The sequence below is a fragment of the Haliotis cracherodii genome, unplaced genomic scaffold, assembly GCF_022045235.1.
Source record: "Haliotis cracherodii isolate W230 unplaced genomic scaffold, xgHalCrac1.p SCAF_13, whole genome shotgun sequence".
In the NCBI taxonomy this organism is placed as follows: domain Eukaryota; kingdom Metazoa; phylum Mollusca; class Gastropoda; order Lepetellida; family Haliotidae; genus Haliotis; species Haliotis cracherodii.
Window position 1 is genome coordinate 30,861,945 of NW_027266268.1, and position 21,525 is coordinate 30,883,469.

Genomic DNA, 21,525 nt, shown 5'->3' on the forward strand with positions numbered 1-21,525 from the left:
CAGTCATTTGTCAGATTCTATTATAACAGGCCAACGTGATATAGCTGGAATATTGCACGGCCCACAAAACAAACAATACAAAAAATAAAAGCGACAAAACCCTTTCCATATTCATAAGGAATCTGCTTAAAGCTGATTCCAAATCGGACTATATCAACAGCATAATTATGATACAAGATGTTTGCGAAAAGATGAGCCTATGCTGCCCCGCTGGTGCACGCGTCTCAAACACATGTAAACACACTCTACAATGAAACACCTTTAATGTAGCATGTTGTATTGTATCGCCAAAGTACATGTACGTTGGAATCTAGAATGTAGGATATATCTAGAGTGCAATGTCATACAAGCCTACAAAGTGTTACCGAGCTCGTATCATTGACTTCACACTGCATGACATTGCATGATGGAGTGAGATGTCAGATGAACACGAAACCCATCACGGAAAACACAATACGCTTGTCTCCTGTAGCGTCTCCATAGTGACACCCAGAAGACATCGTGTGTGTGAAGCATGGCAGGACGCCGTCAGACCTAGAGCAAATCTACTCCAAGACCGTCAGACCTAGAGCAAATCTACTCCAAGACCGTCAGACCTAGAGCAAATCTACTCCAAGACCCTCAGACCTAGAGCAAATCTACTCCAAGATAAGTATGTTGTTGTAGTATAGAGAAACATTGAGGGAGTGTTTGTTTCAAGGCTGCTTAAGTCTGTTTTGTTGCGTGTATCTTGTTTGAAAAAATCTATTTGTGGTTGTTTTTTTAAACAGATACTGTTTGTTTGTTGTTTAATCCGATCCGAATGGTCTCCTTGTCTTCTCATGGGTTCCTGAGGATCAATTCTAACCTATTACCTGCTTGAACCCGTGACCGACAATAGTGATGAAAATAGGAACACATGTCCATGATGTTGAAATCATATAATTGATTTGGGGTAGTCTAGTGGTTAAAGGACCCGTGAAGAATAGTCTTCAGCACCGCATGCTTGCTTTAAAAGGCGACTATGCTTGTCGTAAGAGGCGAATAGTGAGTGAGTTAAAATTTAACGTCGCATCGGCATTATCTCAGCCATATAGCGACAAGAGGCGACTAACGGGAGCGGGTGGTCAGTTTCGCTGACTTGGTTGATATATGTCATCATATCCCAATTGCGTGGATCGATGCGTATGATGTCAATCACTGGATTGTCTGGTCCAGGCTCGATTATTTACGGACCGTCGTCACATAGCTGGAAAATCGCTGAGTGTGGCGTTAAACAACAAACCAAACAAACCCCTAATGATGACACGATAGCGCACATTCTGTACCTAGCTGGTGGTGATATTACCCAATCAGCTAGTCGGCCTAGCCGGCCGTGCTATTTAAGCCACCGCTCATCCTTGGTGCTTTAAAATTCGTTTGGCGTGTTACAAAATTAATACAGACCTTGAATTATGTACTTTTAATGAAGCACAACAGCGCTAGGTTTAAATTGTCAAATTGTTTTATAGCTAACGTATTGTACATACAACTGGCTACATAATGAGAAAAGAAATCTTACTTTTCATTACAAATGTCGACATATATAGGTAACAAACACTACACCTAGGCCTGGCGTACCCGCCACCGTATATAATGAACGGGTATACAAAAGGTGTAACTGGGGTAGGTTCAAGGCAGGCCAATCACCCATGCATGCAACACAACCTTACGACGTGTAGGCATGATGCGTTGGTTAGATCTTCCGCTCTGATTCCCTAGGGATTTGGTGGCGCAATACAGTTACTCCAACCCTGTCACCTCAACATACCTCCTCGCACAGCGGGCCTGAAGATGTCGTTGTTAAGGTAAGACGACGTATGTAATGTCTACATGAAACTACGAGAAGTCTCATTGTCAGACTGATTACGACTGGAATAGTGTTATTTATCTGATCATGTCGTTTTGTTTGCTGACTGAATAGTTGAATAGTTGAACTTCACAATGGAGATGCCAAATGTTACATTGTCGTTATGTCGGTCTGTACCTATTTATAAACCTCCGAGGTGGTTGTGCAATCCCGTGAGGTTTTTTCAAATGGTTGAATTTCCCCAACGAGCGCATTAGTTTAAATGTAATAACTTGCAGTCGGATTTAGACTGATTGAAAACCCACCTATTAGGGCTTTCAATGTTTTATTGTAAACCCTCCTATCGGTAGTTACTAAAACTTCTATACTCATAATTTTTTCTTGGTGTTTCAAAAGTACATTGTTCTAAAATCGAAGACGAGAAGTGAAAGTTTTCATAATGGTATCGGGAATCGAACCTGCAACCTCAGATATTGAGTCTAGTTTTGTAAGCCACTGTTTTCCCACTAAGCCATCGGGGCAGGTGATGAAAAGGTGTTGAATTTCACATGTCATGAATCCAGTTGGTTCATGCTGCTCGTGGATTTTCTCTCGCACGCATTGATTGAATTCCTTTATAGCGCGACACGCTGTATTGTTTCACTATAAGGTATCTCGATCTTTTCTTAGTTTTTTCTGGTATTTCTTGCATTTAGAAGGTTCATTCGTTGGATAAAACACGACTCGTCGATTTTGGTTTTAAAATGTAAAGAAACCCGACCAGCAAAGTTATCTATATCACGAGTCACTTTATAAGTTAGACAAACCACTTGTGGTTACTTGAGATTGTAAACCATGACAGTGGGGAACATTCCGTGGGGGCCGCAAACCTCCTGTCAGTATCTCATCTACATAACCTGATGTAGTAACATCAGCACCTAACTATATATAACCTGTTATATCACCTTATGTTGCTCGAGGGAAATTTCAACGCCTACCTACACTATAACCTGACACTGCTCTGTATTTACTTTTTGTTTGTTTGTTTGTTGTTTAACGCCGCACTCAGCAATATTCCAGCTATATGACGGCGGTCTGTAAATAATCGAGTCTGGACCAGACAATCCAGTGATTGACAACATGAGCATCGATCCACGCAATTGAGATACGATGACATGCATCAACCAAGTCAGCGAGCCTGACCATCCGATGCGGTTAGTCGCCTCTTACAAGCATGAGTTGCTGAAGACCTATTCTACCCCGTTTCTTAACGGGTCGCTCTGTATAGGTATGGCTCTGTATTTACATCAGATCCTACCTATATGACATGTATTCCGCGCTAACCTAAGGGATTATACATATACCCTGATTATACGTAGTCCCCGTAGCAAAGTGAGCGCTGACATGTCCATAGGGTTACGAGACGAGCGCCTGTGGTGTAGAATGGTAATCGCATTCACATCTTCTCATGGTGAACATCATACCAGTAAACTGGCACGGTAAGGGATATCCATGTACGTCAATCTTCCCTATCCAGACAACACAGTGAGGTAATGTGCTCCCTTATCGTCATTCGCTCTGTCCGATAAGTGCACTGACCTCAGCTCTACTCAATGACCTGGTAGATTGAACCATCACCCGACGGCATGTGTTTATGAATCACTTTGGTGATGATACCAGATGTTCGAGAAACGGTGAGCGTACAATACCTATCGGTAACTCCCGTCAGAAATACATGCAAAGGCAAGTCATTTCTTAACCTGAAGACCAGTGAAGATTCCGGGGTAGAATAGGTCTTCAACAACCCATGCTTGCCGTAAAAAGGAACTATGCTTGTCGTAAAAGGCGACTAGCGGGATCGGGTGGTCAGGCTCGCTGACTTGGTTAATGCATATCATCGATCCCAATTGCGTGGATCGATGCTCATGATATTAATCACTTGATTGTCTGGTCCAGACTCGATTATTTACAGACCGCCGTCATATAGCTGGAATATTGCTGAGTGCGGCGTTAAACAACAAACCAAACCCAAACCAAAACTTTACCTGAAACCGGGAACATATGTTCACGAGACAAGGTCTACATCTGTACTGATCCAAATACTACGCAGATATACCGGTACTTCTCGGTGCAAATCGACACCAAATCAACAGAACACAGTCGACCCAATGCAATCCATATGTAACTTAATAGACAGTAATTCAATATTTTGGAATTTGCGATCACGCCAAAGAAAAGCGTGTTCACCCATGTTCTTTCAAAGCTTGGGAAACACATTGTTCTGTCGCTGTGTTAGTATCGTGTTACGGTTGATGTTCTGGTATTTCAGGTGCGTCTGTGTACTACTGGTCGTACATGCTTGTACTGGGTACCTGTTCTTCCAAGACAGAATACCCAATGGCGACAGTGTCCCCCACCCATGCAAACCCAACTACATATGGAAAGGTGTTGGCCATATGAGAGCGGTGGGGGGAGGGTCGAAAAATCCATTTGGTCTCGACTTTGCACGTTACAAGCAGGTAAGTTTTTATGTACTGTAAATCATCAAATTTATGCGTCCACAAATTAATGCGATGATTGACCCCTCTTACATGTGTATAAAATTATACGAGACTTTTAACTCCATGATGAAATATGGGTTAGTAGCAGCTGGATCAAATATATATTCCTTATTTCCTGATATTCTCCCGCTTTACGTGTGCTATTCCATGGAATTATTAGCAATTTCTGCATGAATTTCAATTTACATTAATGAATGACATCGTGCGTCCCTCAAAGCTGTATAGTAAATTAATGATTAAATATGTGATACTTGACACTCGTACATGAGACTGTTTCAAGTTATATTAACAAGTGCGTGTCTTGACCTTTTCAGTGGACGTTTGAGCTGTGCATGATGGACTCGGACGGAGATGGTTTGACCAATGGTCAAGAGTTAGGTGATCCAGATTGCACGTGGAAAGAAGGGTCATTTCCGACACGGACTACAATGCTAACCCATCCTGGTAAGTAAACTGATTGGTTGGTTGGTTGGTTTGCTGTTTTACGCCGCACTCAGCATTATTCCAGCTATATGACGGCGGTCTGTAAATAATCGAGTCTGGACCAGATAACCATGGAGCATTATTACACGTTGTATCGTACAACAATACACTGACTGTTACACACACACTGTACAGCCCCTAACTGATGTGAATGATAAGCAATTTCAGACTGAATGCTCTATGGTCCCCATGACATCTTTATAACATGCATGCTATTACTCAATATTATCATTCAAAGAACTTTATCCTGTATCTGCACTGAAAGTGCCATTTGTCAGTCTTGTATAGGCACGTGAAGATCCGGGTAAGAATAGGTCTTCAGCAACACATGTTTGCCGTAGAAGGCGTCTATGCTTGTCGTTAGAGGCGACAAACGTGTTCGGATTGTCAGGCTTGCTGACTTGGTTGATGTATGTCATTGTATCCGTATGTTATATATGGACACGTCTTCGAGCTTCTCACAGTGGCTTAAAGTTAATTTCAAAGCACCTTTTAAACAAAACTCACGCTTTCTTTTAACAATCAGTTCTTGTAGTCTTCTTGATTATTTTGTTTTGCAAAGTTTTCATCTTGCACCGAGAACTGTACCTACCTTCAAATAAGCATCAATGCATAATCCATTTGCCAAGCATTATTTGTACATCCAATAACATAGCTCTTCAGCAACCCGTGTATGCCGTAAAAGGCGACCATGCTAACGTAAGAGGCGACTAACGGGTTCTGATGGTCAGGCTCACTGAGTTTGTTGATGCATGTCATCGTATCCTAATTGCGTAGATCGATGCTCATGATGTCAATCACTGGACTGTCTGGTCCAGACTCGATAATTTACAGGCCGTTTGAGTTTTCATACTTTTTACCAGTTACAATATTTTGTACGCACATATGATGCACTGGGTTTTACCGGGTCTCCAAAGGACGGTCGGGTAGCCTAGTGGTTAAAGTGTTCGCTCGTCAGGCCGAAGACCCGGGTTCGATTCCCGACATGGGCACAATGTGTGAAGCTCCTTTCTGGTGTCCCCCGCCGCGATATTGCTGGAATTTTGCCAAAAATGGTGTTAAACCGTACTCACTCACTCACTCACTGTCTCCATAGATGGTGCAGCAGGCTTGACTAATTGGCCAGCTGCAGGGTGCCGTTGTACAAAACAACCCTAGCGCTACGACTGTGGCTAGTCTATGTTAAGGTATGGGACTTACGAGCACATTAGCAAAAAAACCACTTTGTAATTCGTACAACCATACCCTGATCTGTTCTACAGGAATATGCGACCCCTGGGGAAGCGAGAAATGTGCTGCGGAAAACGCCAAGGTGGACTGTTCCACGGGGGAGTTCATCTGCGACGCCATTCAGAGCCCAGGTGAGTTCATTAAGCAGAGCCCAGGTGAGTTCATTAAGCAGAGCCCAGGTGAGTTCATTAAGCAGAGCCAAGGTGAGTTCATTAAGCATCCGGTGGCACGGGTGGCCCAGTCGTCTAAGGCGCCACGATTCGCTGTGCAGAGTTGCGTCCCTTGGGCACGCCAGAAACCTATGATTGTGGGTTCGAATCCCGTTTCGCCCCGATTATGTTTTTAGGTTTGTCAGCACCATACCCGTGCTCGTGGGTTTCACCGAAGTGGTAAACGTCTGAGACCTGCATCACTTCGGGCTTTCCTCCCACATTAAGCTGACACGCCGCGATATAACTGGACTACTGTTAAAAGCGGCGTAAAACCCAACTCACTCACTCACTCATTAAGCATCCAAATACTGACAGGTGAAACACTCGCACTAAAATATGAGGTGATAATTTCAGGATATCATACGAGTCCGTTAACGTGTGTTATTTATATATATATATATATATATATATATATACATTGTTTATTCACAAAAAGTGTTAGGCCGTAGGCCTATTACACAGAACTATTTACAGAGAGAGGGAGAAAAAAGAATTACCACTATTTTACATATATATCCATATCCATACACATTCATACACATACATATATACAAATAAATATTTAGACTATATGCAATGAACGAAGTCGAAAAGATTTGTAAACGTAGACTGCTAGATTTCTTATGATTTTAAAGTTAGTGGATGACATAAGAGCATTAAATTTATTTTTAGAAGTGGTTGTAAAATATTTAGGAGGAATGTATTCAGCTCTTAAGTCACTATAAGCATTGCATATAAGCATAAAATGATATTCGTCCTCAATAAAATTCTGGTTACAAATCAAACACAGTCTCTGTTCTCTAATTTCCTTAAAATATCGACCGGTCTCAATTCGCAGCCGATGGGAGGAGCATCTCAACTGAGCAAGTGCCGCTCTGAATTTTGAAACATTTACTACATTGATATAGCTTTCTAAGCCAAATGAAATTTTGTAAAGAGAGTAACTTTGGGATTTAGGATTAAGTGCTAGACGAAACAGCTGTTAACGTGTGTGGAGATTCAATTTCAGAATACATCCCATATACATCATGCTTGATGCGGACCAGGTGTTCAGGCAACCAACAAAAACTGTTTTAAATATTATTTTCCACCCACGCAAGAAGGTCGATGAGTTCAAGGGGGAGATCACGTTATCTTACTTATAATAGTTTTCTTGGATGATTATCATTTACTTAAGTGAGTGCATTTGGGATACGATACTTCTTAAGCAAATGCCACATGCATCTTTTGCAGAATACTATTAAATATGTTACTGGCCATCTTCACTAAGAACAATGGGAGATGGCAATTGCCAATCCCTGAATGTTTCCTTGTCTTATATTTCTTTAACCCTTCAACATCCGGGTTAGAATAGGTCTTCAGCAACCCATGCTTGTCGTAAGAGGCGACTAACTGGATCGGGTGGTCAGGCTCGCTAACTTGGTTGATGCATGTCATCGTATCCTAATTGCGTGGATCGATGCTCATAATATCTATCACTGGATTGTCTGGTCCAGATTGGATTATTTATAGACCACTGTCATATTGCTGGAATATTGCTGCGTGCGGCATTAAACAAAAAACAAACAAAACAATTATATTTCTTTCAGACGTGTTCAACGTCACGCTGAGATTCCCAGCCACCAAAGTCCCATCTGACGACAGTAGCTTGTTTTGTATGACGTTCGATCTGGACATGTTGGATTTGAGTGAGGAATATCATCTGGTTGCATTCAAGCCCTTCATCGATAACGCCTATGTGATGCATCACACCATACTGAACGGATGCGGGCCCTATGGTAAGGTTGGGCTTCATTGCCTTCACTGGGAGCTAGGCTCTGGGAATTGACAGTCCTAGAAAGTCATAAATACCATGATCTCTTCCTCCTCAAATATATAAGACCCGTGAAGATTCCGGGGAAGAATAGGTCTTCAGCAACCCATACTTGCCGTAAAAGGCGACTAACGGGATCGGGTGGTCAGGCTCGCTGACTTGGTAGATACATAGCATCGATCCCAATTGCGTGGGTCGATGCTCATGATGTCAATCACTGGATTGTCTGGTCCAGAATCGATTATTTTACAGACCGCCGTAATATAGCTGGAATAGTGCTGAGTGCGGCGTTAAACAACAAACAAACAAACAAAATACTCAAATATATCAATCTGGTATATCACGATGACCACAATCAAATAGAGACCATGTGTTCGTTTCACATGTAACGTGGAATCTGTGGTCCAGCTCACCGAGAATGCGGTGACCGGCAAATTGTGACTGGTGAAGATCCGGGTCAGAAAAGGTCTTCAGCAACCCATACTTGCCGTACAAGGCGACTATGCTTGTCGTAAGAGGCGACTAACGGGATCGGTTGGTCTGGCTCGCTGACTTGGTTGATGCATGTCATCGTATCGCAATTGGGCGGATCGATGCTCATGATGTCTATCACTGGATTGTCTGGTCCAGACTCGATTATTATCAGACCGCCGTCATACAGCTGGAATATTGCTGAGTGCGGCGTTAAACAACAAACAAACAATCACATGTAACGTGGAATCTGTGGTCCAGCTCACCGAGAATGCGGTTTCCGGCCATGCGTACTGTTAATGTAGAACCTTCTCGCACCTCGCAGCCCCTAGAATAGGTCTTCAGCAACCCATACACACGGCAATACATCTCCTGCTACACGTGCTACAGTCTTGCGGCCATCTACTCTAAACCCGATTCGCACCAAATTCTGGGCACATTTGACTTCAATGAGTTATCACCTGCATCACATCGGGCTTTCCACCCACATTAAGCTGACACGCTAATATAACTGTAATAATGTTAAAAGCGGCGTTAAACCCAACTCACTCACTCACTCACTCACTCACACAATGAGTTATACACGGTCTGTTTTGTTGATTGGCTTAAAACAGATCTAGACACGCGTCAAATGCTTTGTCCCTATTTATTCACTGTGAACGTAGAGGATACACACCCTGGAGTATTGACGATTAGACGCATAGTTTACAAACATGTTTAATTTTGATTTTTATGGGTTTTGTATGTTCTGATTCACATGTATGAAATTTCTTCAACTCATAATTTTTATGTTCTCAACAGCCGCATCTTTAGCTAAACCCGAGATGTGCAATATGGCGGGCACACAGTGTCAGCACTACCTGGCTATTTGGTCGTTGGGGATCACGGGAGATTGTGTGCACAAGGATGCAGGGTTTAAGATTGGAGGACCAAATGGAATCAAAAAACTAACTATGCAGGTACAGTGAATGTCATACATGTATATGGACACGTCTCCGAACGTCACACAGTGGCTTAAAATTAATTTCAAAGCAGCTATAAACCAAACTCACGCTTTCTTCTAGCAATCAGTTCTTGTAGTCTTCTTGATTATTTTGTTTTGCAAAGTTTTCATCTTGCACCGAGAACTGGACCTACCTTCAAATAACCATCAATGCATAATCCATTTTCCGAGCATTATTTGTACATCCAACAACATAGGTCTTCAGCAACCCATGCTTTCCGTAAAAGGCGACTATGCTTGTCGTAAGAGTGACCTGGTTGATGCATGTCATCGTATCCCAATTGCGCGTATCGATGCTCATGATGTCAATCACTGGATTGTTTGGTCCTCACTCGATTATTTACAAGCCGCCTTCATATAGCTTGGATATTGTCGAGTGCGGGGTTAAACCACAAACAGGGGTGGTCGGGTAGCCTTGAGGTTAAAGCTTTCGCTCGTCACGCTGAAGACCCGGGTTCGATTCCCGACATGGGTACAATGTGTGAAGCCCTTTTCTTGTGTCCCCCGCCGTGATATTGCTGAAATATTGCTAAAAGCGGCGTATAACCATACTCACTCACCCAGTAAACCACAAACAAACAAAAACAAATCTAACAACGGAATTTCCTGGAACAAACAAATAAAATCCACTCAATCTTTTCCCAGCACCACTGGCTCAATCCAGAGCTACGATCAGACTACGTGGACTCCTCAGGTATGACGCTGTACCTTACCAGGAAGATGAGGAAGTACAACGCTGGTTACGTCCACACGGGGGAGATCCACCTGAACATCCCCCCGGGCCAAAATAGACACGTGACCAAATCCACCTGCTCCTCAGCGTGCACCAAGAAGATCATCAAGACTCCCGTGTACTTAATGACGGGCCAGAACCATATGCATTACGTTGGTAAGCTACCACATTGTCATCAATGCCAAGAACCTTTTGGTTGGTTGGTTGGTTTGTTGTTTAACGCCGCACTCAGCAATTTTCCAGCTATATGACGGCGGTCTGTAAATAATTTAATCTGGACCAGACAATCAAGTGATTAATATCATGAGCATAGATCCACGCAATTGGGATCGATGACATGCATTAACCAAATCAGCGAGCCTGACCACCCGATCCCGTTACTCGCATTTTACAAGTATGGGTTGCTGAAGACCTTTTCTACCCCGGAATCTTCACGAGGCCCAGGCACCTTTTTGCCAAGAGTCAATAATACGTTTGTAGAATTAACGAAGGCGGTCATATTGGTTTTTATTACCCACGTGTTTAAGATACAGGTGGTAAGATACTAAATCCGTACGCCACACGTGTGTCGTACAAGGTTGACCTTGTTTAATTGGATAACCGTGACCTCTATCACACCGGGACTACTTTTTTCATTCATAAATAATCGCTAGACGTTATTCATTTTGCAACTACAAGGCAGAACTGAAGAAATTAATGAGAACGAAAGATATTTACAAACACTTTATTCAACCAAACAAAATAGTCACACGCATCAAATTCGGTTTGCATTTTATATAAGTAACGCATAGAGCTTCTACAGACTTTACATAATCGAGCTATATCCATTTACAATGTACGACTACCGATCAATAGAGCGAGGGTCCCCATGAGCGTGACGCACCCGACCACTTTCGCAACTCTCAATTTGATTTAACGTAAAAGGATAAGCGTCTTGAAATGAAGTCTGTTTAAACTATCTGGGCAGATATCTAGACTTACTTGGGATATTCCGGTTGTGCTATCTGTGTCCCATTCGAAGCGTATTTTGTGGCGCTGTTTCGGGAGGTGTTGTTCATGAATGAACGTATACGACTGCACGATCAGATCGCTAACAGTGAACAGTTCTGATACAAATCATTAGAAACTCCGTGGAAGTGTGCCTGACTTCTGATTTTGTGGCCCCAAACATACCAAATGTGAACAATAACATTCCCTATCTCTAGCGTAAAAAGCTGTGAGTAGATCACGGTTGTCTTTTCTTTCCGGTGGTGACCTTGCCCTTCGATCGTTCTTCAGTGACTTGGTTGATGCATGTCATCGTATCCCAATTGTGTGGATTGATGTTCATGATGTCAGTCACTGGATTGTCTGGTCCAGACTCGATCATTTACAGACCGCCGTCATATAGTTAGAATGTTGCTAAGTGTCGCGTAAAGAACAACAAACAAACAAACCAATCAGATACTGGTGATTTTTTCCTGGAGATATGAATGCAATGTAAACATTCTAGAATTGGGTGCTGGTTGCGAATTTCCTGTTACAATAAGACATGTCTTATGTTATGAGCGGTAGGTTTCCGTGGGCATTTACTGATGAATATTGCCTCAACTATTTCACTCTAGTGAAATATTCCACCTATCACGTGATTGTGTCTACAGGTTATGCTGGGAGAGTTGAGCACTTCCGCAATGGAGAGAAAATTGGCGTCCTCACTCCTGACGACGTGTACAGTTACGGCAATCCTCATGTTTATGAGTAAGTAATTATTTGACTGGTTGGTTGTTTTGCTGTTTAACGCCGCACTCAGCAATATTCCAGCTATATGGCGGCGGTCTGTAAATAATCGAGTCTGGACAGACAATCCAGTGATTGACACCACGAGCATCGATCTAAGCAATAGGGATACGATGACAAGCATCAACCAAGTCAGTGAGCCTGACCACCCGATCCCGTTAGTCGCCTCTAACGACAAACTTAGTCGCCTTTTACGGCAAGCATGGGTTGCTAAAGACCTAATCTATCCCGGTCCTAGTAGGTACGAATTCTACGTTTCTCGGTATACTCATGCTCCTTAATTTAACCAAAGTAGTAATGATATAAGACTTGCATCACTTCAGGCTTTCCTCCTACTGCATGGTGACTGAAACTGAAATGATTTTAACGTTTAACTCACAGATATAAACAGCCTTATGAACTCTTGCCTGGAGACGTCCTTGAAACTACGTGTGTCCATAGAACAACATCCAGGTCTACGACGACCTTGTTTGGAGACTCTGCCTACGACGAAATGTGTCTGGGGGTATTCACATTCTTCCCAGCAGAGAGCATCACCCACGACTCCTGTTACACGTGGAAGGACTTGGAGCTGTGCTATGTGGAGAATGCAGCAATCCACGGCTGCGAGTACACCATGATCTTCAACGCCACACACCCAACCAGGAAGTCACTCCTGGCAAAGGTAAAGTTTGTTTGTTGTTTAACGCCGCACTCAGCAATATTCCAGCTATATGACGGTGGTCAGTAAATAATAGAGTCTGGACCAGTGATTGACATCATGAGCATCGATCCACGTAATTGGGATAGATGACATGCACCAAACAAGTCAGCGAGCCTGACCACCCGAACCCGTTTGTCGCCTTTAACGGCAAGCATGGGTTGCTGAAGATCTATTCCCCCTCGGATCTTCACGGGTCGGCAAAGGTAAAGCAATCTTCACTGTCCATTGTACGTTTCCGACTCTCTATCATAAGAACATGTATATCAGTAAAAGCGTTATCGTGTGACTGGATTTCTGGTACATCACTTGATTGGTTTCCTCACATTCCGCTGTCTCATAGCAGGAGTTCTGCTGAGTGGTACCCGGCAACAAATAATAAGTTAAGCATGTTTTTTTTACGCACATTGCGCGTGGACCCGTGAAGATTCCGGGAAAGAATAGGTCTTCAGCAACCCAGGCTGGCCGTAAAAGGCGACTAACGGGATCGGGTGGTCAGGCTCGCTGACTTGGTTGATGCATGTCATCGATCCCAATTGCGTGGATCGAGTTCATGATGTCTGGTCCAGACTCGATTATTTACAGACCGCCGTCATATAGCTGGAATTTTGCTGAGTGCGGCGTTAAACAAAAAGCCCACATTTCCTTTTGGCAAATTGTCTACAAACTGGGTGTCTAACATATGGTGTCTAACACAAGGTATTCGACAAATTATACGGTCACACTATGAATTTGACTTTGCAACCGCTACTCATAGACCATATATCAGTATATGTTCTTTGAACTACTATAAATATACCCAATACATCATATACATGTAGGTCTTCCGGAAGGTCGGGGGTTCGTGCAATAATCTTGAACGCGACGATACACCCGTTTCACCTCACCGACCTATGGGTCTTCTCTCGACCTTGGACCGCCACCGTGGTCTGGTGGTAGATGTCCGCCGGTAGAGCTGAAGATTCGGGGTTCGATCCCCGGCCGCGTCGTATCAAAATACGTTAAAAGATGGCACTTGTTGTTACCCTGTCTGGCGCTCGGCATTAAGGGGCTAAAACAAGGACTGGTCGGGTCAGTCACATGTACTTTGTCTGAGTGGGGTATTCATGTTAAACTGCGGCATGGAATGTAAGTGGGCTAGCACAATAAATCGGCATCAGTCCGGACTGGTACAAGCACGTCTCTATATAAGGATAATTAAGCAGGACGCGACGTTAAACCCCATTTCACCTCACTTCACCATCCCTCATTGCATTATGATTTTCCCGATACGTTTTCAATAAAAAAAAATGTCTTCAGCAACCCATGCTTGCCGTAAAAGGCGACTATGTTTGTCGTCAGGCTCGCTGACTTGGTTGATGCATGTCATCGATCCCAATTGCGTGGATGGATGCTCATGATATTAATCATTGGATTGTCTGGTCAAGATTCGATTATTTACAGACCGCCCTCATATAGCTGAAATATTGCTGGATGCGGCGTAAAACAACAAACCAACCAAACCAATCAATATATTTTCAAAGAAGACATGAACAGTTGACTTCAATAATCACACCACTACAATGACGTGTTCCAGGTGCTCAGCAGCTGCAACTACTTTGGCGACTGTCGCAGTGAATGTCCCGCAGCCATTGCAGAGGTTAGACAGCATCCATGCTTCAACGAACAGGTTGGGCCGTACATGATGGACCTCTTGAGGGGCCTCCACCCCAACATGGACATGGTGAAATTCCTCGCAGCCATGGAGTCATGCGATTGTCGCAAAAAACCCACCGGTGTCACCGACTTCACGCCTACCAGCAGTGCGGAGCAATTGGGGCCAGTCATCGTTGTCATAGCTCTCCTGGCTGTCACGCTACTTGGAATATAAACCCTGACCTCTTAAAAGTCAGTAACTGGAGTATTTGGTAGCCATGTCCGTTTTGCAGAAACAAAAGAATTTAACGTTAAGTCCTCTTTCCCATGCACGATTATGCAGTGTGTTACGTCTCGCGATCGATACATACCCTGGACCCATACCCCAACATAACTTCGTTTCGATCTTATATTGTCTTTCCCCTCGTTGACCCGTGAAGATCCGGGGTAGAATAGGTCTTCATAAACCCATGCTTGCTTTAAAAGGCGACTATGCTCGTTGGAGGCGACTAACGGGATCGTGTGGTCAGTCTCGATGACTTGGTTGAAGCATGTCATCGATCCCAATTGCGTGGATCGATGTTAATGATATCAACCACTGGATTGTCTGGACTAGACTCGATTATTTACAGACCACCGTCATTAAGCTGGAATATTGCGGAGTGCGGCGTAAAACAATAAACTAACCAACCAACAACTTTCCCCTAGTGAACGTTGCACATAAGTTCTTCAGCACATGAGTGTTATTTGATTGACATGTTGTGCCTTCAATTCGGTCTCAAAACCAAGCTTTGCTAGTGAATGTGACCAGGGTAATTACCGTAAGGGAATGCAGATATATACACTGGATTATCGAGGATGCCTCTACCTCATGTGTGCCGTATGTGAGAGGGTATAGTTTTACGCCGCTTTTAGCAATAGCAACAGAAATGGGCTTCACACGATGTACACATGTGGGGAATCGAACTCGGTCCTTTGGCGTGTCGAGCGAGCGCTTTAATTAATAGGCTACCCGAACGCCTCATGTGTGCACTAGAGATTATCTAAATGAATTCCTATTACGACAGATTTCCACATGTTTGGATTGTGTGGACAATTTTGATTGACAGATTTTTTTCCAGTAAAATTAAATGTGGAAATTTCTTTTGTGGACATATTGCCTACATGTACAACTAACAAACTCACCATTTCCCCCGGATGTATAATTGACCTTTTTATCTTAATTTGTATAGAAGGCATTTAACAGGAATTTATATTTACATTTCAATAGTTAGAAATGTTGCAATTATGTAATTTAACCTTCTAAAAAGCATCAATGCCAGGTATGCAGACACGTGTATTCAGAATTAAAGGCCTTAGAGTACAGAGTACCTAGAGTACAGAGGCAAACAATACCTGCACAAATTAGTTACTTGAAGACAAATTCTTCATATCCCACGCCCTTTTTAACACATGTATGTCGGACTCCATAAAATCACAATATACATATTTCAGGCGATTACGCTTGTCGTAAGGGGCGACTAACGGGATCGGGTGGTCAGACTCGCTGACTTGGTTGAGGAATGCCAATGATATCAATCACTGGATTGTCTGGTCCAGACTTGATTATTTCCAGACCGCCGTCATACAGCTGGAATATTGCTGAGTGCGGCGTTAACCAACCAACAAACAAATCATAACAAATCTCTGCTGAAAGCAGATACAATTGTACGATTCAGAACGTATCATGATCATGTGATTATGAATCACTATCAAATTATGACGGTACCGGGTGTTCCCGAAAAGGTGAGCGTACCCAGTCCAACCGGTGACATCCGTCACAAATACACGTAGAGGCAAGTCAATTGTTAACCTGAAAATAACCACGGGAACCCATGGTACAAGTCAAACAAGGGAATTGCATCGGGCATACATTTTTGTCACTGATACGAATAATTTGGAAATTAAAAACTTTTTAAAAGCTTGCCTTGGGACTTATATGTCATAACCTTGATCAAACTACTTTTGAGTGAGAGTCGTATGACTTTGTTTGACATCCTCGAAGAAAGGGTCATCTATTTCAAGTTCAGAAGGGTAAATCCCTGGAAGGGAATTAGCTATAACGAACGTCGTACCTTGATACTGTTAATGATTGTGGTTAATCTTTGAGACGGGGATTAGGCGGTACATTTGCTAGACCAAGCAAAGTGTCTCACTTTGTACGGGTTTGAAAAGCATACTAAACATACCTCCAGACTCGATCAAAGCTGCCAGAAAGTTGATCTTCTCTATGGAGTCCACAATGTCCAGGTGTCCTCCAAATGATGACATACAGTTCATCCTAGCCGACCTGTGAAGATCCGGGGTAGAATAGGTCTTCAGCAACCTATTCTTGCCGTAAAAGGCGACTATGCTTGTCGTAAGAGGCGCTCGGGTGGTCAGGCTCGCTTAGTTGATGAATGTCATCGATCCCAATTGCGTGGATCGATGCTCATAATGTCAATCACTGGATTGTCTCTTCCAGACCACCGTCATATAGCTAGAATATTGCTGAGTGTGGCGTTAAGCAACAAACAAACAAACATTAGCCTCTGTTTGTTTGTTTGTTATCTAACGCCGCACTCAGCAATATTCCAGTTATATGACGGCGGTCTGTAAATAATCGAGTCTTGACCAGACAATCCTTAAAATCAAAACTTTCCCCTAGTGAACGTTGCACATAAGTTCTTCAGCACATGAGTGTTATTTGATTGACATGTTGTGCCTTCAATTCGGTCTCAAAACCAAGCTTTGCTAGTGAATGTGACCAGGGTAATTACCGTAAGGGAATGCAGATATATACACTGGATTATCGAGGATGCCTCTACCTCATGTGTGCCGTATGTGAGAGGGTATAGTTTTACGCCGCTTTTAGCAATAGCAACAGAAATGGGCTTCACACGATGTACACATGTGGGGAATCGAACTCGGTCCTTTGGCGTGTCGAGCGAGCGCTTTAATTAATAGGCTACCCGAACGCCTCATGTGTGCACTCATGTGTGGTCAGGCTCGCTTAGTTGATGAATGTCATCGATCCCAATTGCGTGGATCGATGCTCATAATGTCAATCACTGGATTGTCTCTTCCAGACCACCGTCATATAGCTAGAATATTGCTGAGTGTGGCGTTAAGCAACAAACAAACAAACATTAGCCTCTGTTTGTTTGTTTGTTATCTAACGCCGCACTCAGCAATATTCCAGTTATATGACGGCGGTCTGTAAATAATCGAGTCTTGACCAGACAATCCTTAAAATCAAAACTGTGATACTCTAGTTATTTTTACTGTCCTTTGATGACAGATATTTAATCCATTCAAGTATTTGTATTTTATGTCAGTTCTCGTCACGATATGGCTGAAATACTGCCGATGTGACGTTAAATATTAACTCACTCACTCACTCACCAGACAATCCAGTGATTAATATCATGAGTATCAATCCACGCATTTGGGATCCATGACATATATCAACCAAGTCCGCGGGCATGACCACCTGATCCCGTTAGTCGCCTTTTACGGCAAGTATGGGTTGTTGAAGACCTATTCTACCCCGCAATCTTCACGGGTCTCGATGACATGCAACAACCAAGTCAGCGAGCCTGACGACAAGCAAGGGTTGCTGAAGACCAATAAAACTGATTGAAATCGTATCGGGAAAAGCATAATGCAATAAGGGATGGTGAAGTGAGGTGAAATGGGGTTTAACGTCGCGTCCAGCTTAATTGTCTTTATATAGACACGTGCATGCACGTGAGTTTGGGGCTGCTAGTACCAGTCCGGACTGATGCCGACCGCCTCCGTGGTCTAGTGGTAGAGCGTCCGCCCAGAGAGCGTTAAAAGATGGTACTTGTTGTTACCCTGTCTGGCTCTCGGCATTAAGGGGCTAAACCAAGGACAGGTCGGCTCTGAGTCAGTATACTGTGTCTGAGTGGGGTATTTATGTTAAACTGCGGCATGGTATCTCAGTGAGCTAGCACTATAAATCGGCATTAGTCCGAACTAGTACAAGCAGCATGAATACCCCACTCAGATATACAGGGTAAGTACGTCTTTTGATATGCTATATCAAAGACCTAATGCAGAAGAAGTGGGACACCCAAGTAGATATTAACAAATTACATACAATAAAACTATTGGTTACACCTACTTGGGTTGTAAGTCCAGATTTGATGAGGTCATTATGCGACGATGTTGTATTGGCCATTCGCGTTATACACATGAGTATTTATTGCAAGGTGAAGATCCTTCATTCTGTATCCCTTGTGATGAACGAATCACGGTCAAGCATGTCCTGCTTGACTGTATTGATTTTTCCATCACAAGGGATAATTATTTCTAGGTTTCATCCATAAAGGATCTTTTTAATGTAAGTTCTGATTTAATTCTTAGATTTTTAAAAGAAATTGAGTTAATAGATAAATTTTGATTATATGTATTGTAAAAAGTATGTGATTTTGATTTGGTAGAATGATTCGATAACTGTCATTGTTTGTGGCTGTACCTTCAAAGGAGGTTGAAGTATCGTAAAATAATTGTCCCCCTGAGAGGGTGCGTAAGTCCCACTCTCTTCAAAGTATGTTTCATTTTCCAGGATTTAAATCGTAGAATGCTTGTTGTTTTTTACTTTGGCTTCAAATGTCTAGGAGTCACCAGTAGCCAGAGGAATGTTGAGGGCCCTACTGGGGTATCATGCAGGAAGCAGATGTACCGTAAGTCCCCATGGTCCCTAGTATGGTGTCCTAGCTTTGGTTGCTGGTGATCTCTAGCCCATTTTTTACAATGTATTGTTTAGAATAGTCACATTTTCATGGTATCATGCTAGTTTTAAATCTATATCTGCGATGATCTAGTGCTTTTACTGTCCTTTGTCGATAGATTTTAATATCTATATGAATGTGTTATTACTGTATAACTTGATTTAGTCACTATATGGCTGAAATATTGCCGATGTGACTTTAAATCACACTGATATGACGCGGCCGGGGATCGAACCACAGACAATCCAGTGATTGATATCATGAACATCGATCCACGCAATTGGGATCGATGACATGCATCAACCAAGTCAGCGACAACGTAGAAAATGAATAAACTATTCATGAATCGATGTATGATTTTTCGTTAATATTTTGTTGTTTGCAATTAACATCGCCCTCATCAATAGTCTAGCTATATGATGGCGGCCTGTAAATGTTCGATTTGGACCAGACAACTCAGTGATTGATATTATTAACAATGTCTCACTGTTTGGGTACGCTGTCACACGTTGCTGTGGGCCGTTTTGTATTGTTAGGTCAACATCACAATTCGCATGAACGATGGGTTCGACCTGTGAAGATTCCGGGCTAGAATAGTTCTTCAGCAAACCATGCTTGCCGTAAAAGGTGACTATGCTTGTCGTAAAAAGCGACTAACGGGATCGGGTGGTCTGGCTCGCTGGTTGATGCATGTCATCGATCCCGATTGCGTGGATCGATGCTCATGATATGAATCACTGGATTGTCTGGTCCAGACTCGATTATTTTACAGACCGCCGTCATATAGCTCGAATATTGCTTTGCGCGGCGATAAACAACAAGCAAACAAATCCTGAGGATGATATTACCATATTTTATCCGACTGCATTAAACACTTCTTAAGTTGTCGTGAATATAACATTTTCTTATCTGCATATCTGCATAACCTTGAGAGTCATCCCTTGTGCTAATAAATGAGGTAGTGGCCTTGTCGTCTAAGGCCTCGAAATTCCCTGTGCAGTGTTTAGTGACTTGGACAGAAACCTATGATCGTGGGTTCGAATCCCGGTTCGCACAAACTTTGTTTCTTAATTTGGCATATCCATGCTTGGGGGTCTCATCAAAGAGATAAACGTCTCTGAGACCTGTATCACTTCTGGCTTTTCTCGCACATTAAGCTGACACGCCTTTAAACCACTTAAATACTGTTCAAAGAAGCGTTCAAACAAACTCACTCACTCACTTTAATGAATAACCAGCGGAGCATTCAATTTTTTGTGACTGCAATATTTACGGACAAATTAAAGATTAATCTTTATTTTCTGTTGATAAACGCAACGGATACATTCCAGTAATAACAACAATTTTACATCCAAAACATTATTCAAACATTCTCAAAAAAATTAAACCCTTTGTATTGACATTTGGGTTTATTATGGTTTTCGTGGCATCAGCAATTGTTCATGAAAATAGCAACATACAGACATTAAGATATCTTGAACCTGGGTACGGATCACAGATAGGGACATTTATAACTCACATTTTACATTAAAAAACATGATACAAACATTCACAGAAAAATTAAACCCTTCCTATTTCATATAACGACTGATTGCAAGTACTGGACAGTGGTATTCAAGTTCAAATACTTGGCAATACTATTGATACAGTTATAAACAACGTCATCTTGTCCCGACAATTTTTACCACAATTATAAATTCAAAAATCAAAGTGTAAGTATTTGTACGGCATTTGCCTCATAATTCCAATTAAACCCGTGATTAGTTTGTGATATTTTGATGGATACTAATTATATATGATAACACTACACCATATGCTTCCTTATTTCCTTGAAACACTCTCTGTCAATTGCAGTCAAGTAAACTAGAAATGGTATTTTGAATAAACAGAACTTTTTATTCAGAAGTAGTTCATGTTAGATAATTCTAATATTTGGAAATCGTGATATTTGCATATTGCAAGCAATGTATGTGTACACAGATTTTATGAAGAATTACTGAACCGTTAAAGCGGTGTCTGAAACGAACCCAACCCTCAATTGAAAGTCCAGGTGGCTGCAATGCTAACGCACAAGAATAACTTTTAAATATTTAATGAATAACTTTTAAATATTTAATGAATAACTTTTAAATATTTAATGAACAACAACTGAAAGTCATGCAATCTTTCAGGCTTGAAAAGTCAAGAAAACTTCTAAACGTAAATAAATAATGGAGACATACGGTTATATGTAAAAACAGGCAAATCCGAGAGCATACATTGTTCAGAATGAAGTGAGTCAGACGTGACCTCCATATAACATATATCCAAAATTGTGCACAAACCC

The 21,525-nt window shown here is 42.3% G+C and overlaps 1 protein-coding gene across 1 annotated transcript; it reads left to right on the forward strand.

The window, feature by feature from the left end:
* The first annotated feature begins 474 nt into the window (after positions 1 to 474).
* Positions 475 to 16,390, forward strand: LOC139459835 (peptidyl-glycine alpha-amidating monooxygenase-like). The gene is made up of 11 exons (XM_071241540.1): positions 475 to 652; positions 1,741 to 1,826; positions 4,137 to 4,326; positions 4,683 to 4,812; positions 6,114 to 6,212; positions 7,883 to 8,071; positions 9,379 to 9,536; positions 10,226 to 10,469; positions 11,954 to 12,050; positions 12,471 to 12,753; positions 14,366 to 16,390. The coding sequence occupies exons 2-11, from the start codon at positions 1,813 to 1,815 to the stop codon at positions 14,657 to 14,659; spliced, it is 1,698 nt and encodes a 565-aa protein (XP_071097641.1). The 5' UTR covers positions 475 to 652; positions 1,741 to 1,812; the 3' UTR covers positions 14,660 to 16,390.
* The last annotated feature ends 5,135 nt before the right edge of the window (positions 16,391 to 21,525 follow it).

Bases quoted from the DNA above. Each gene is read 5' to 3' on its own strand.
- LOC139459835 (XM_071241540.1), top strand. The intron at 4,327-4,682 runs GTAAGTTTTTAT...TGACCTTTTCAG, and splicing joins ACTTTGCACGTTACAAGCAG to TGGACGTTTGAGCTGTGCAT. The intron at 12,754-14,365 runs GTAAAGTTTGTT...GACGTGTTCCAG, and splicing joins GGAAGTCACTCCTGGCAAAG to GTGCTCAGCAGCTGCAACTA.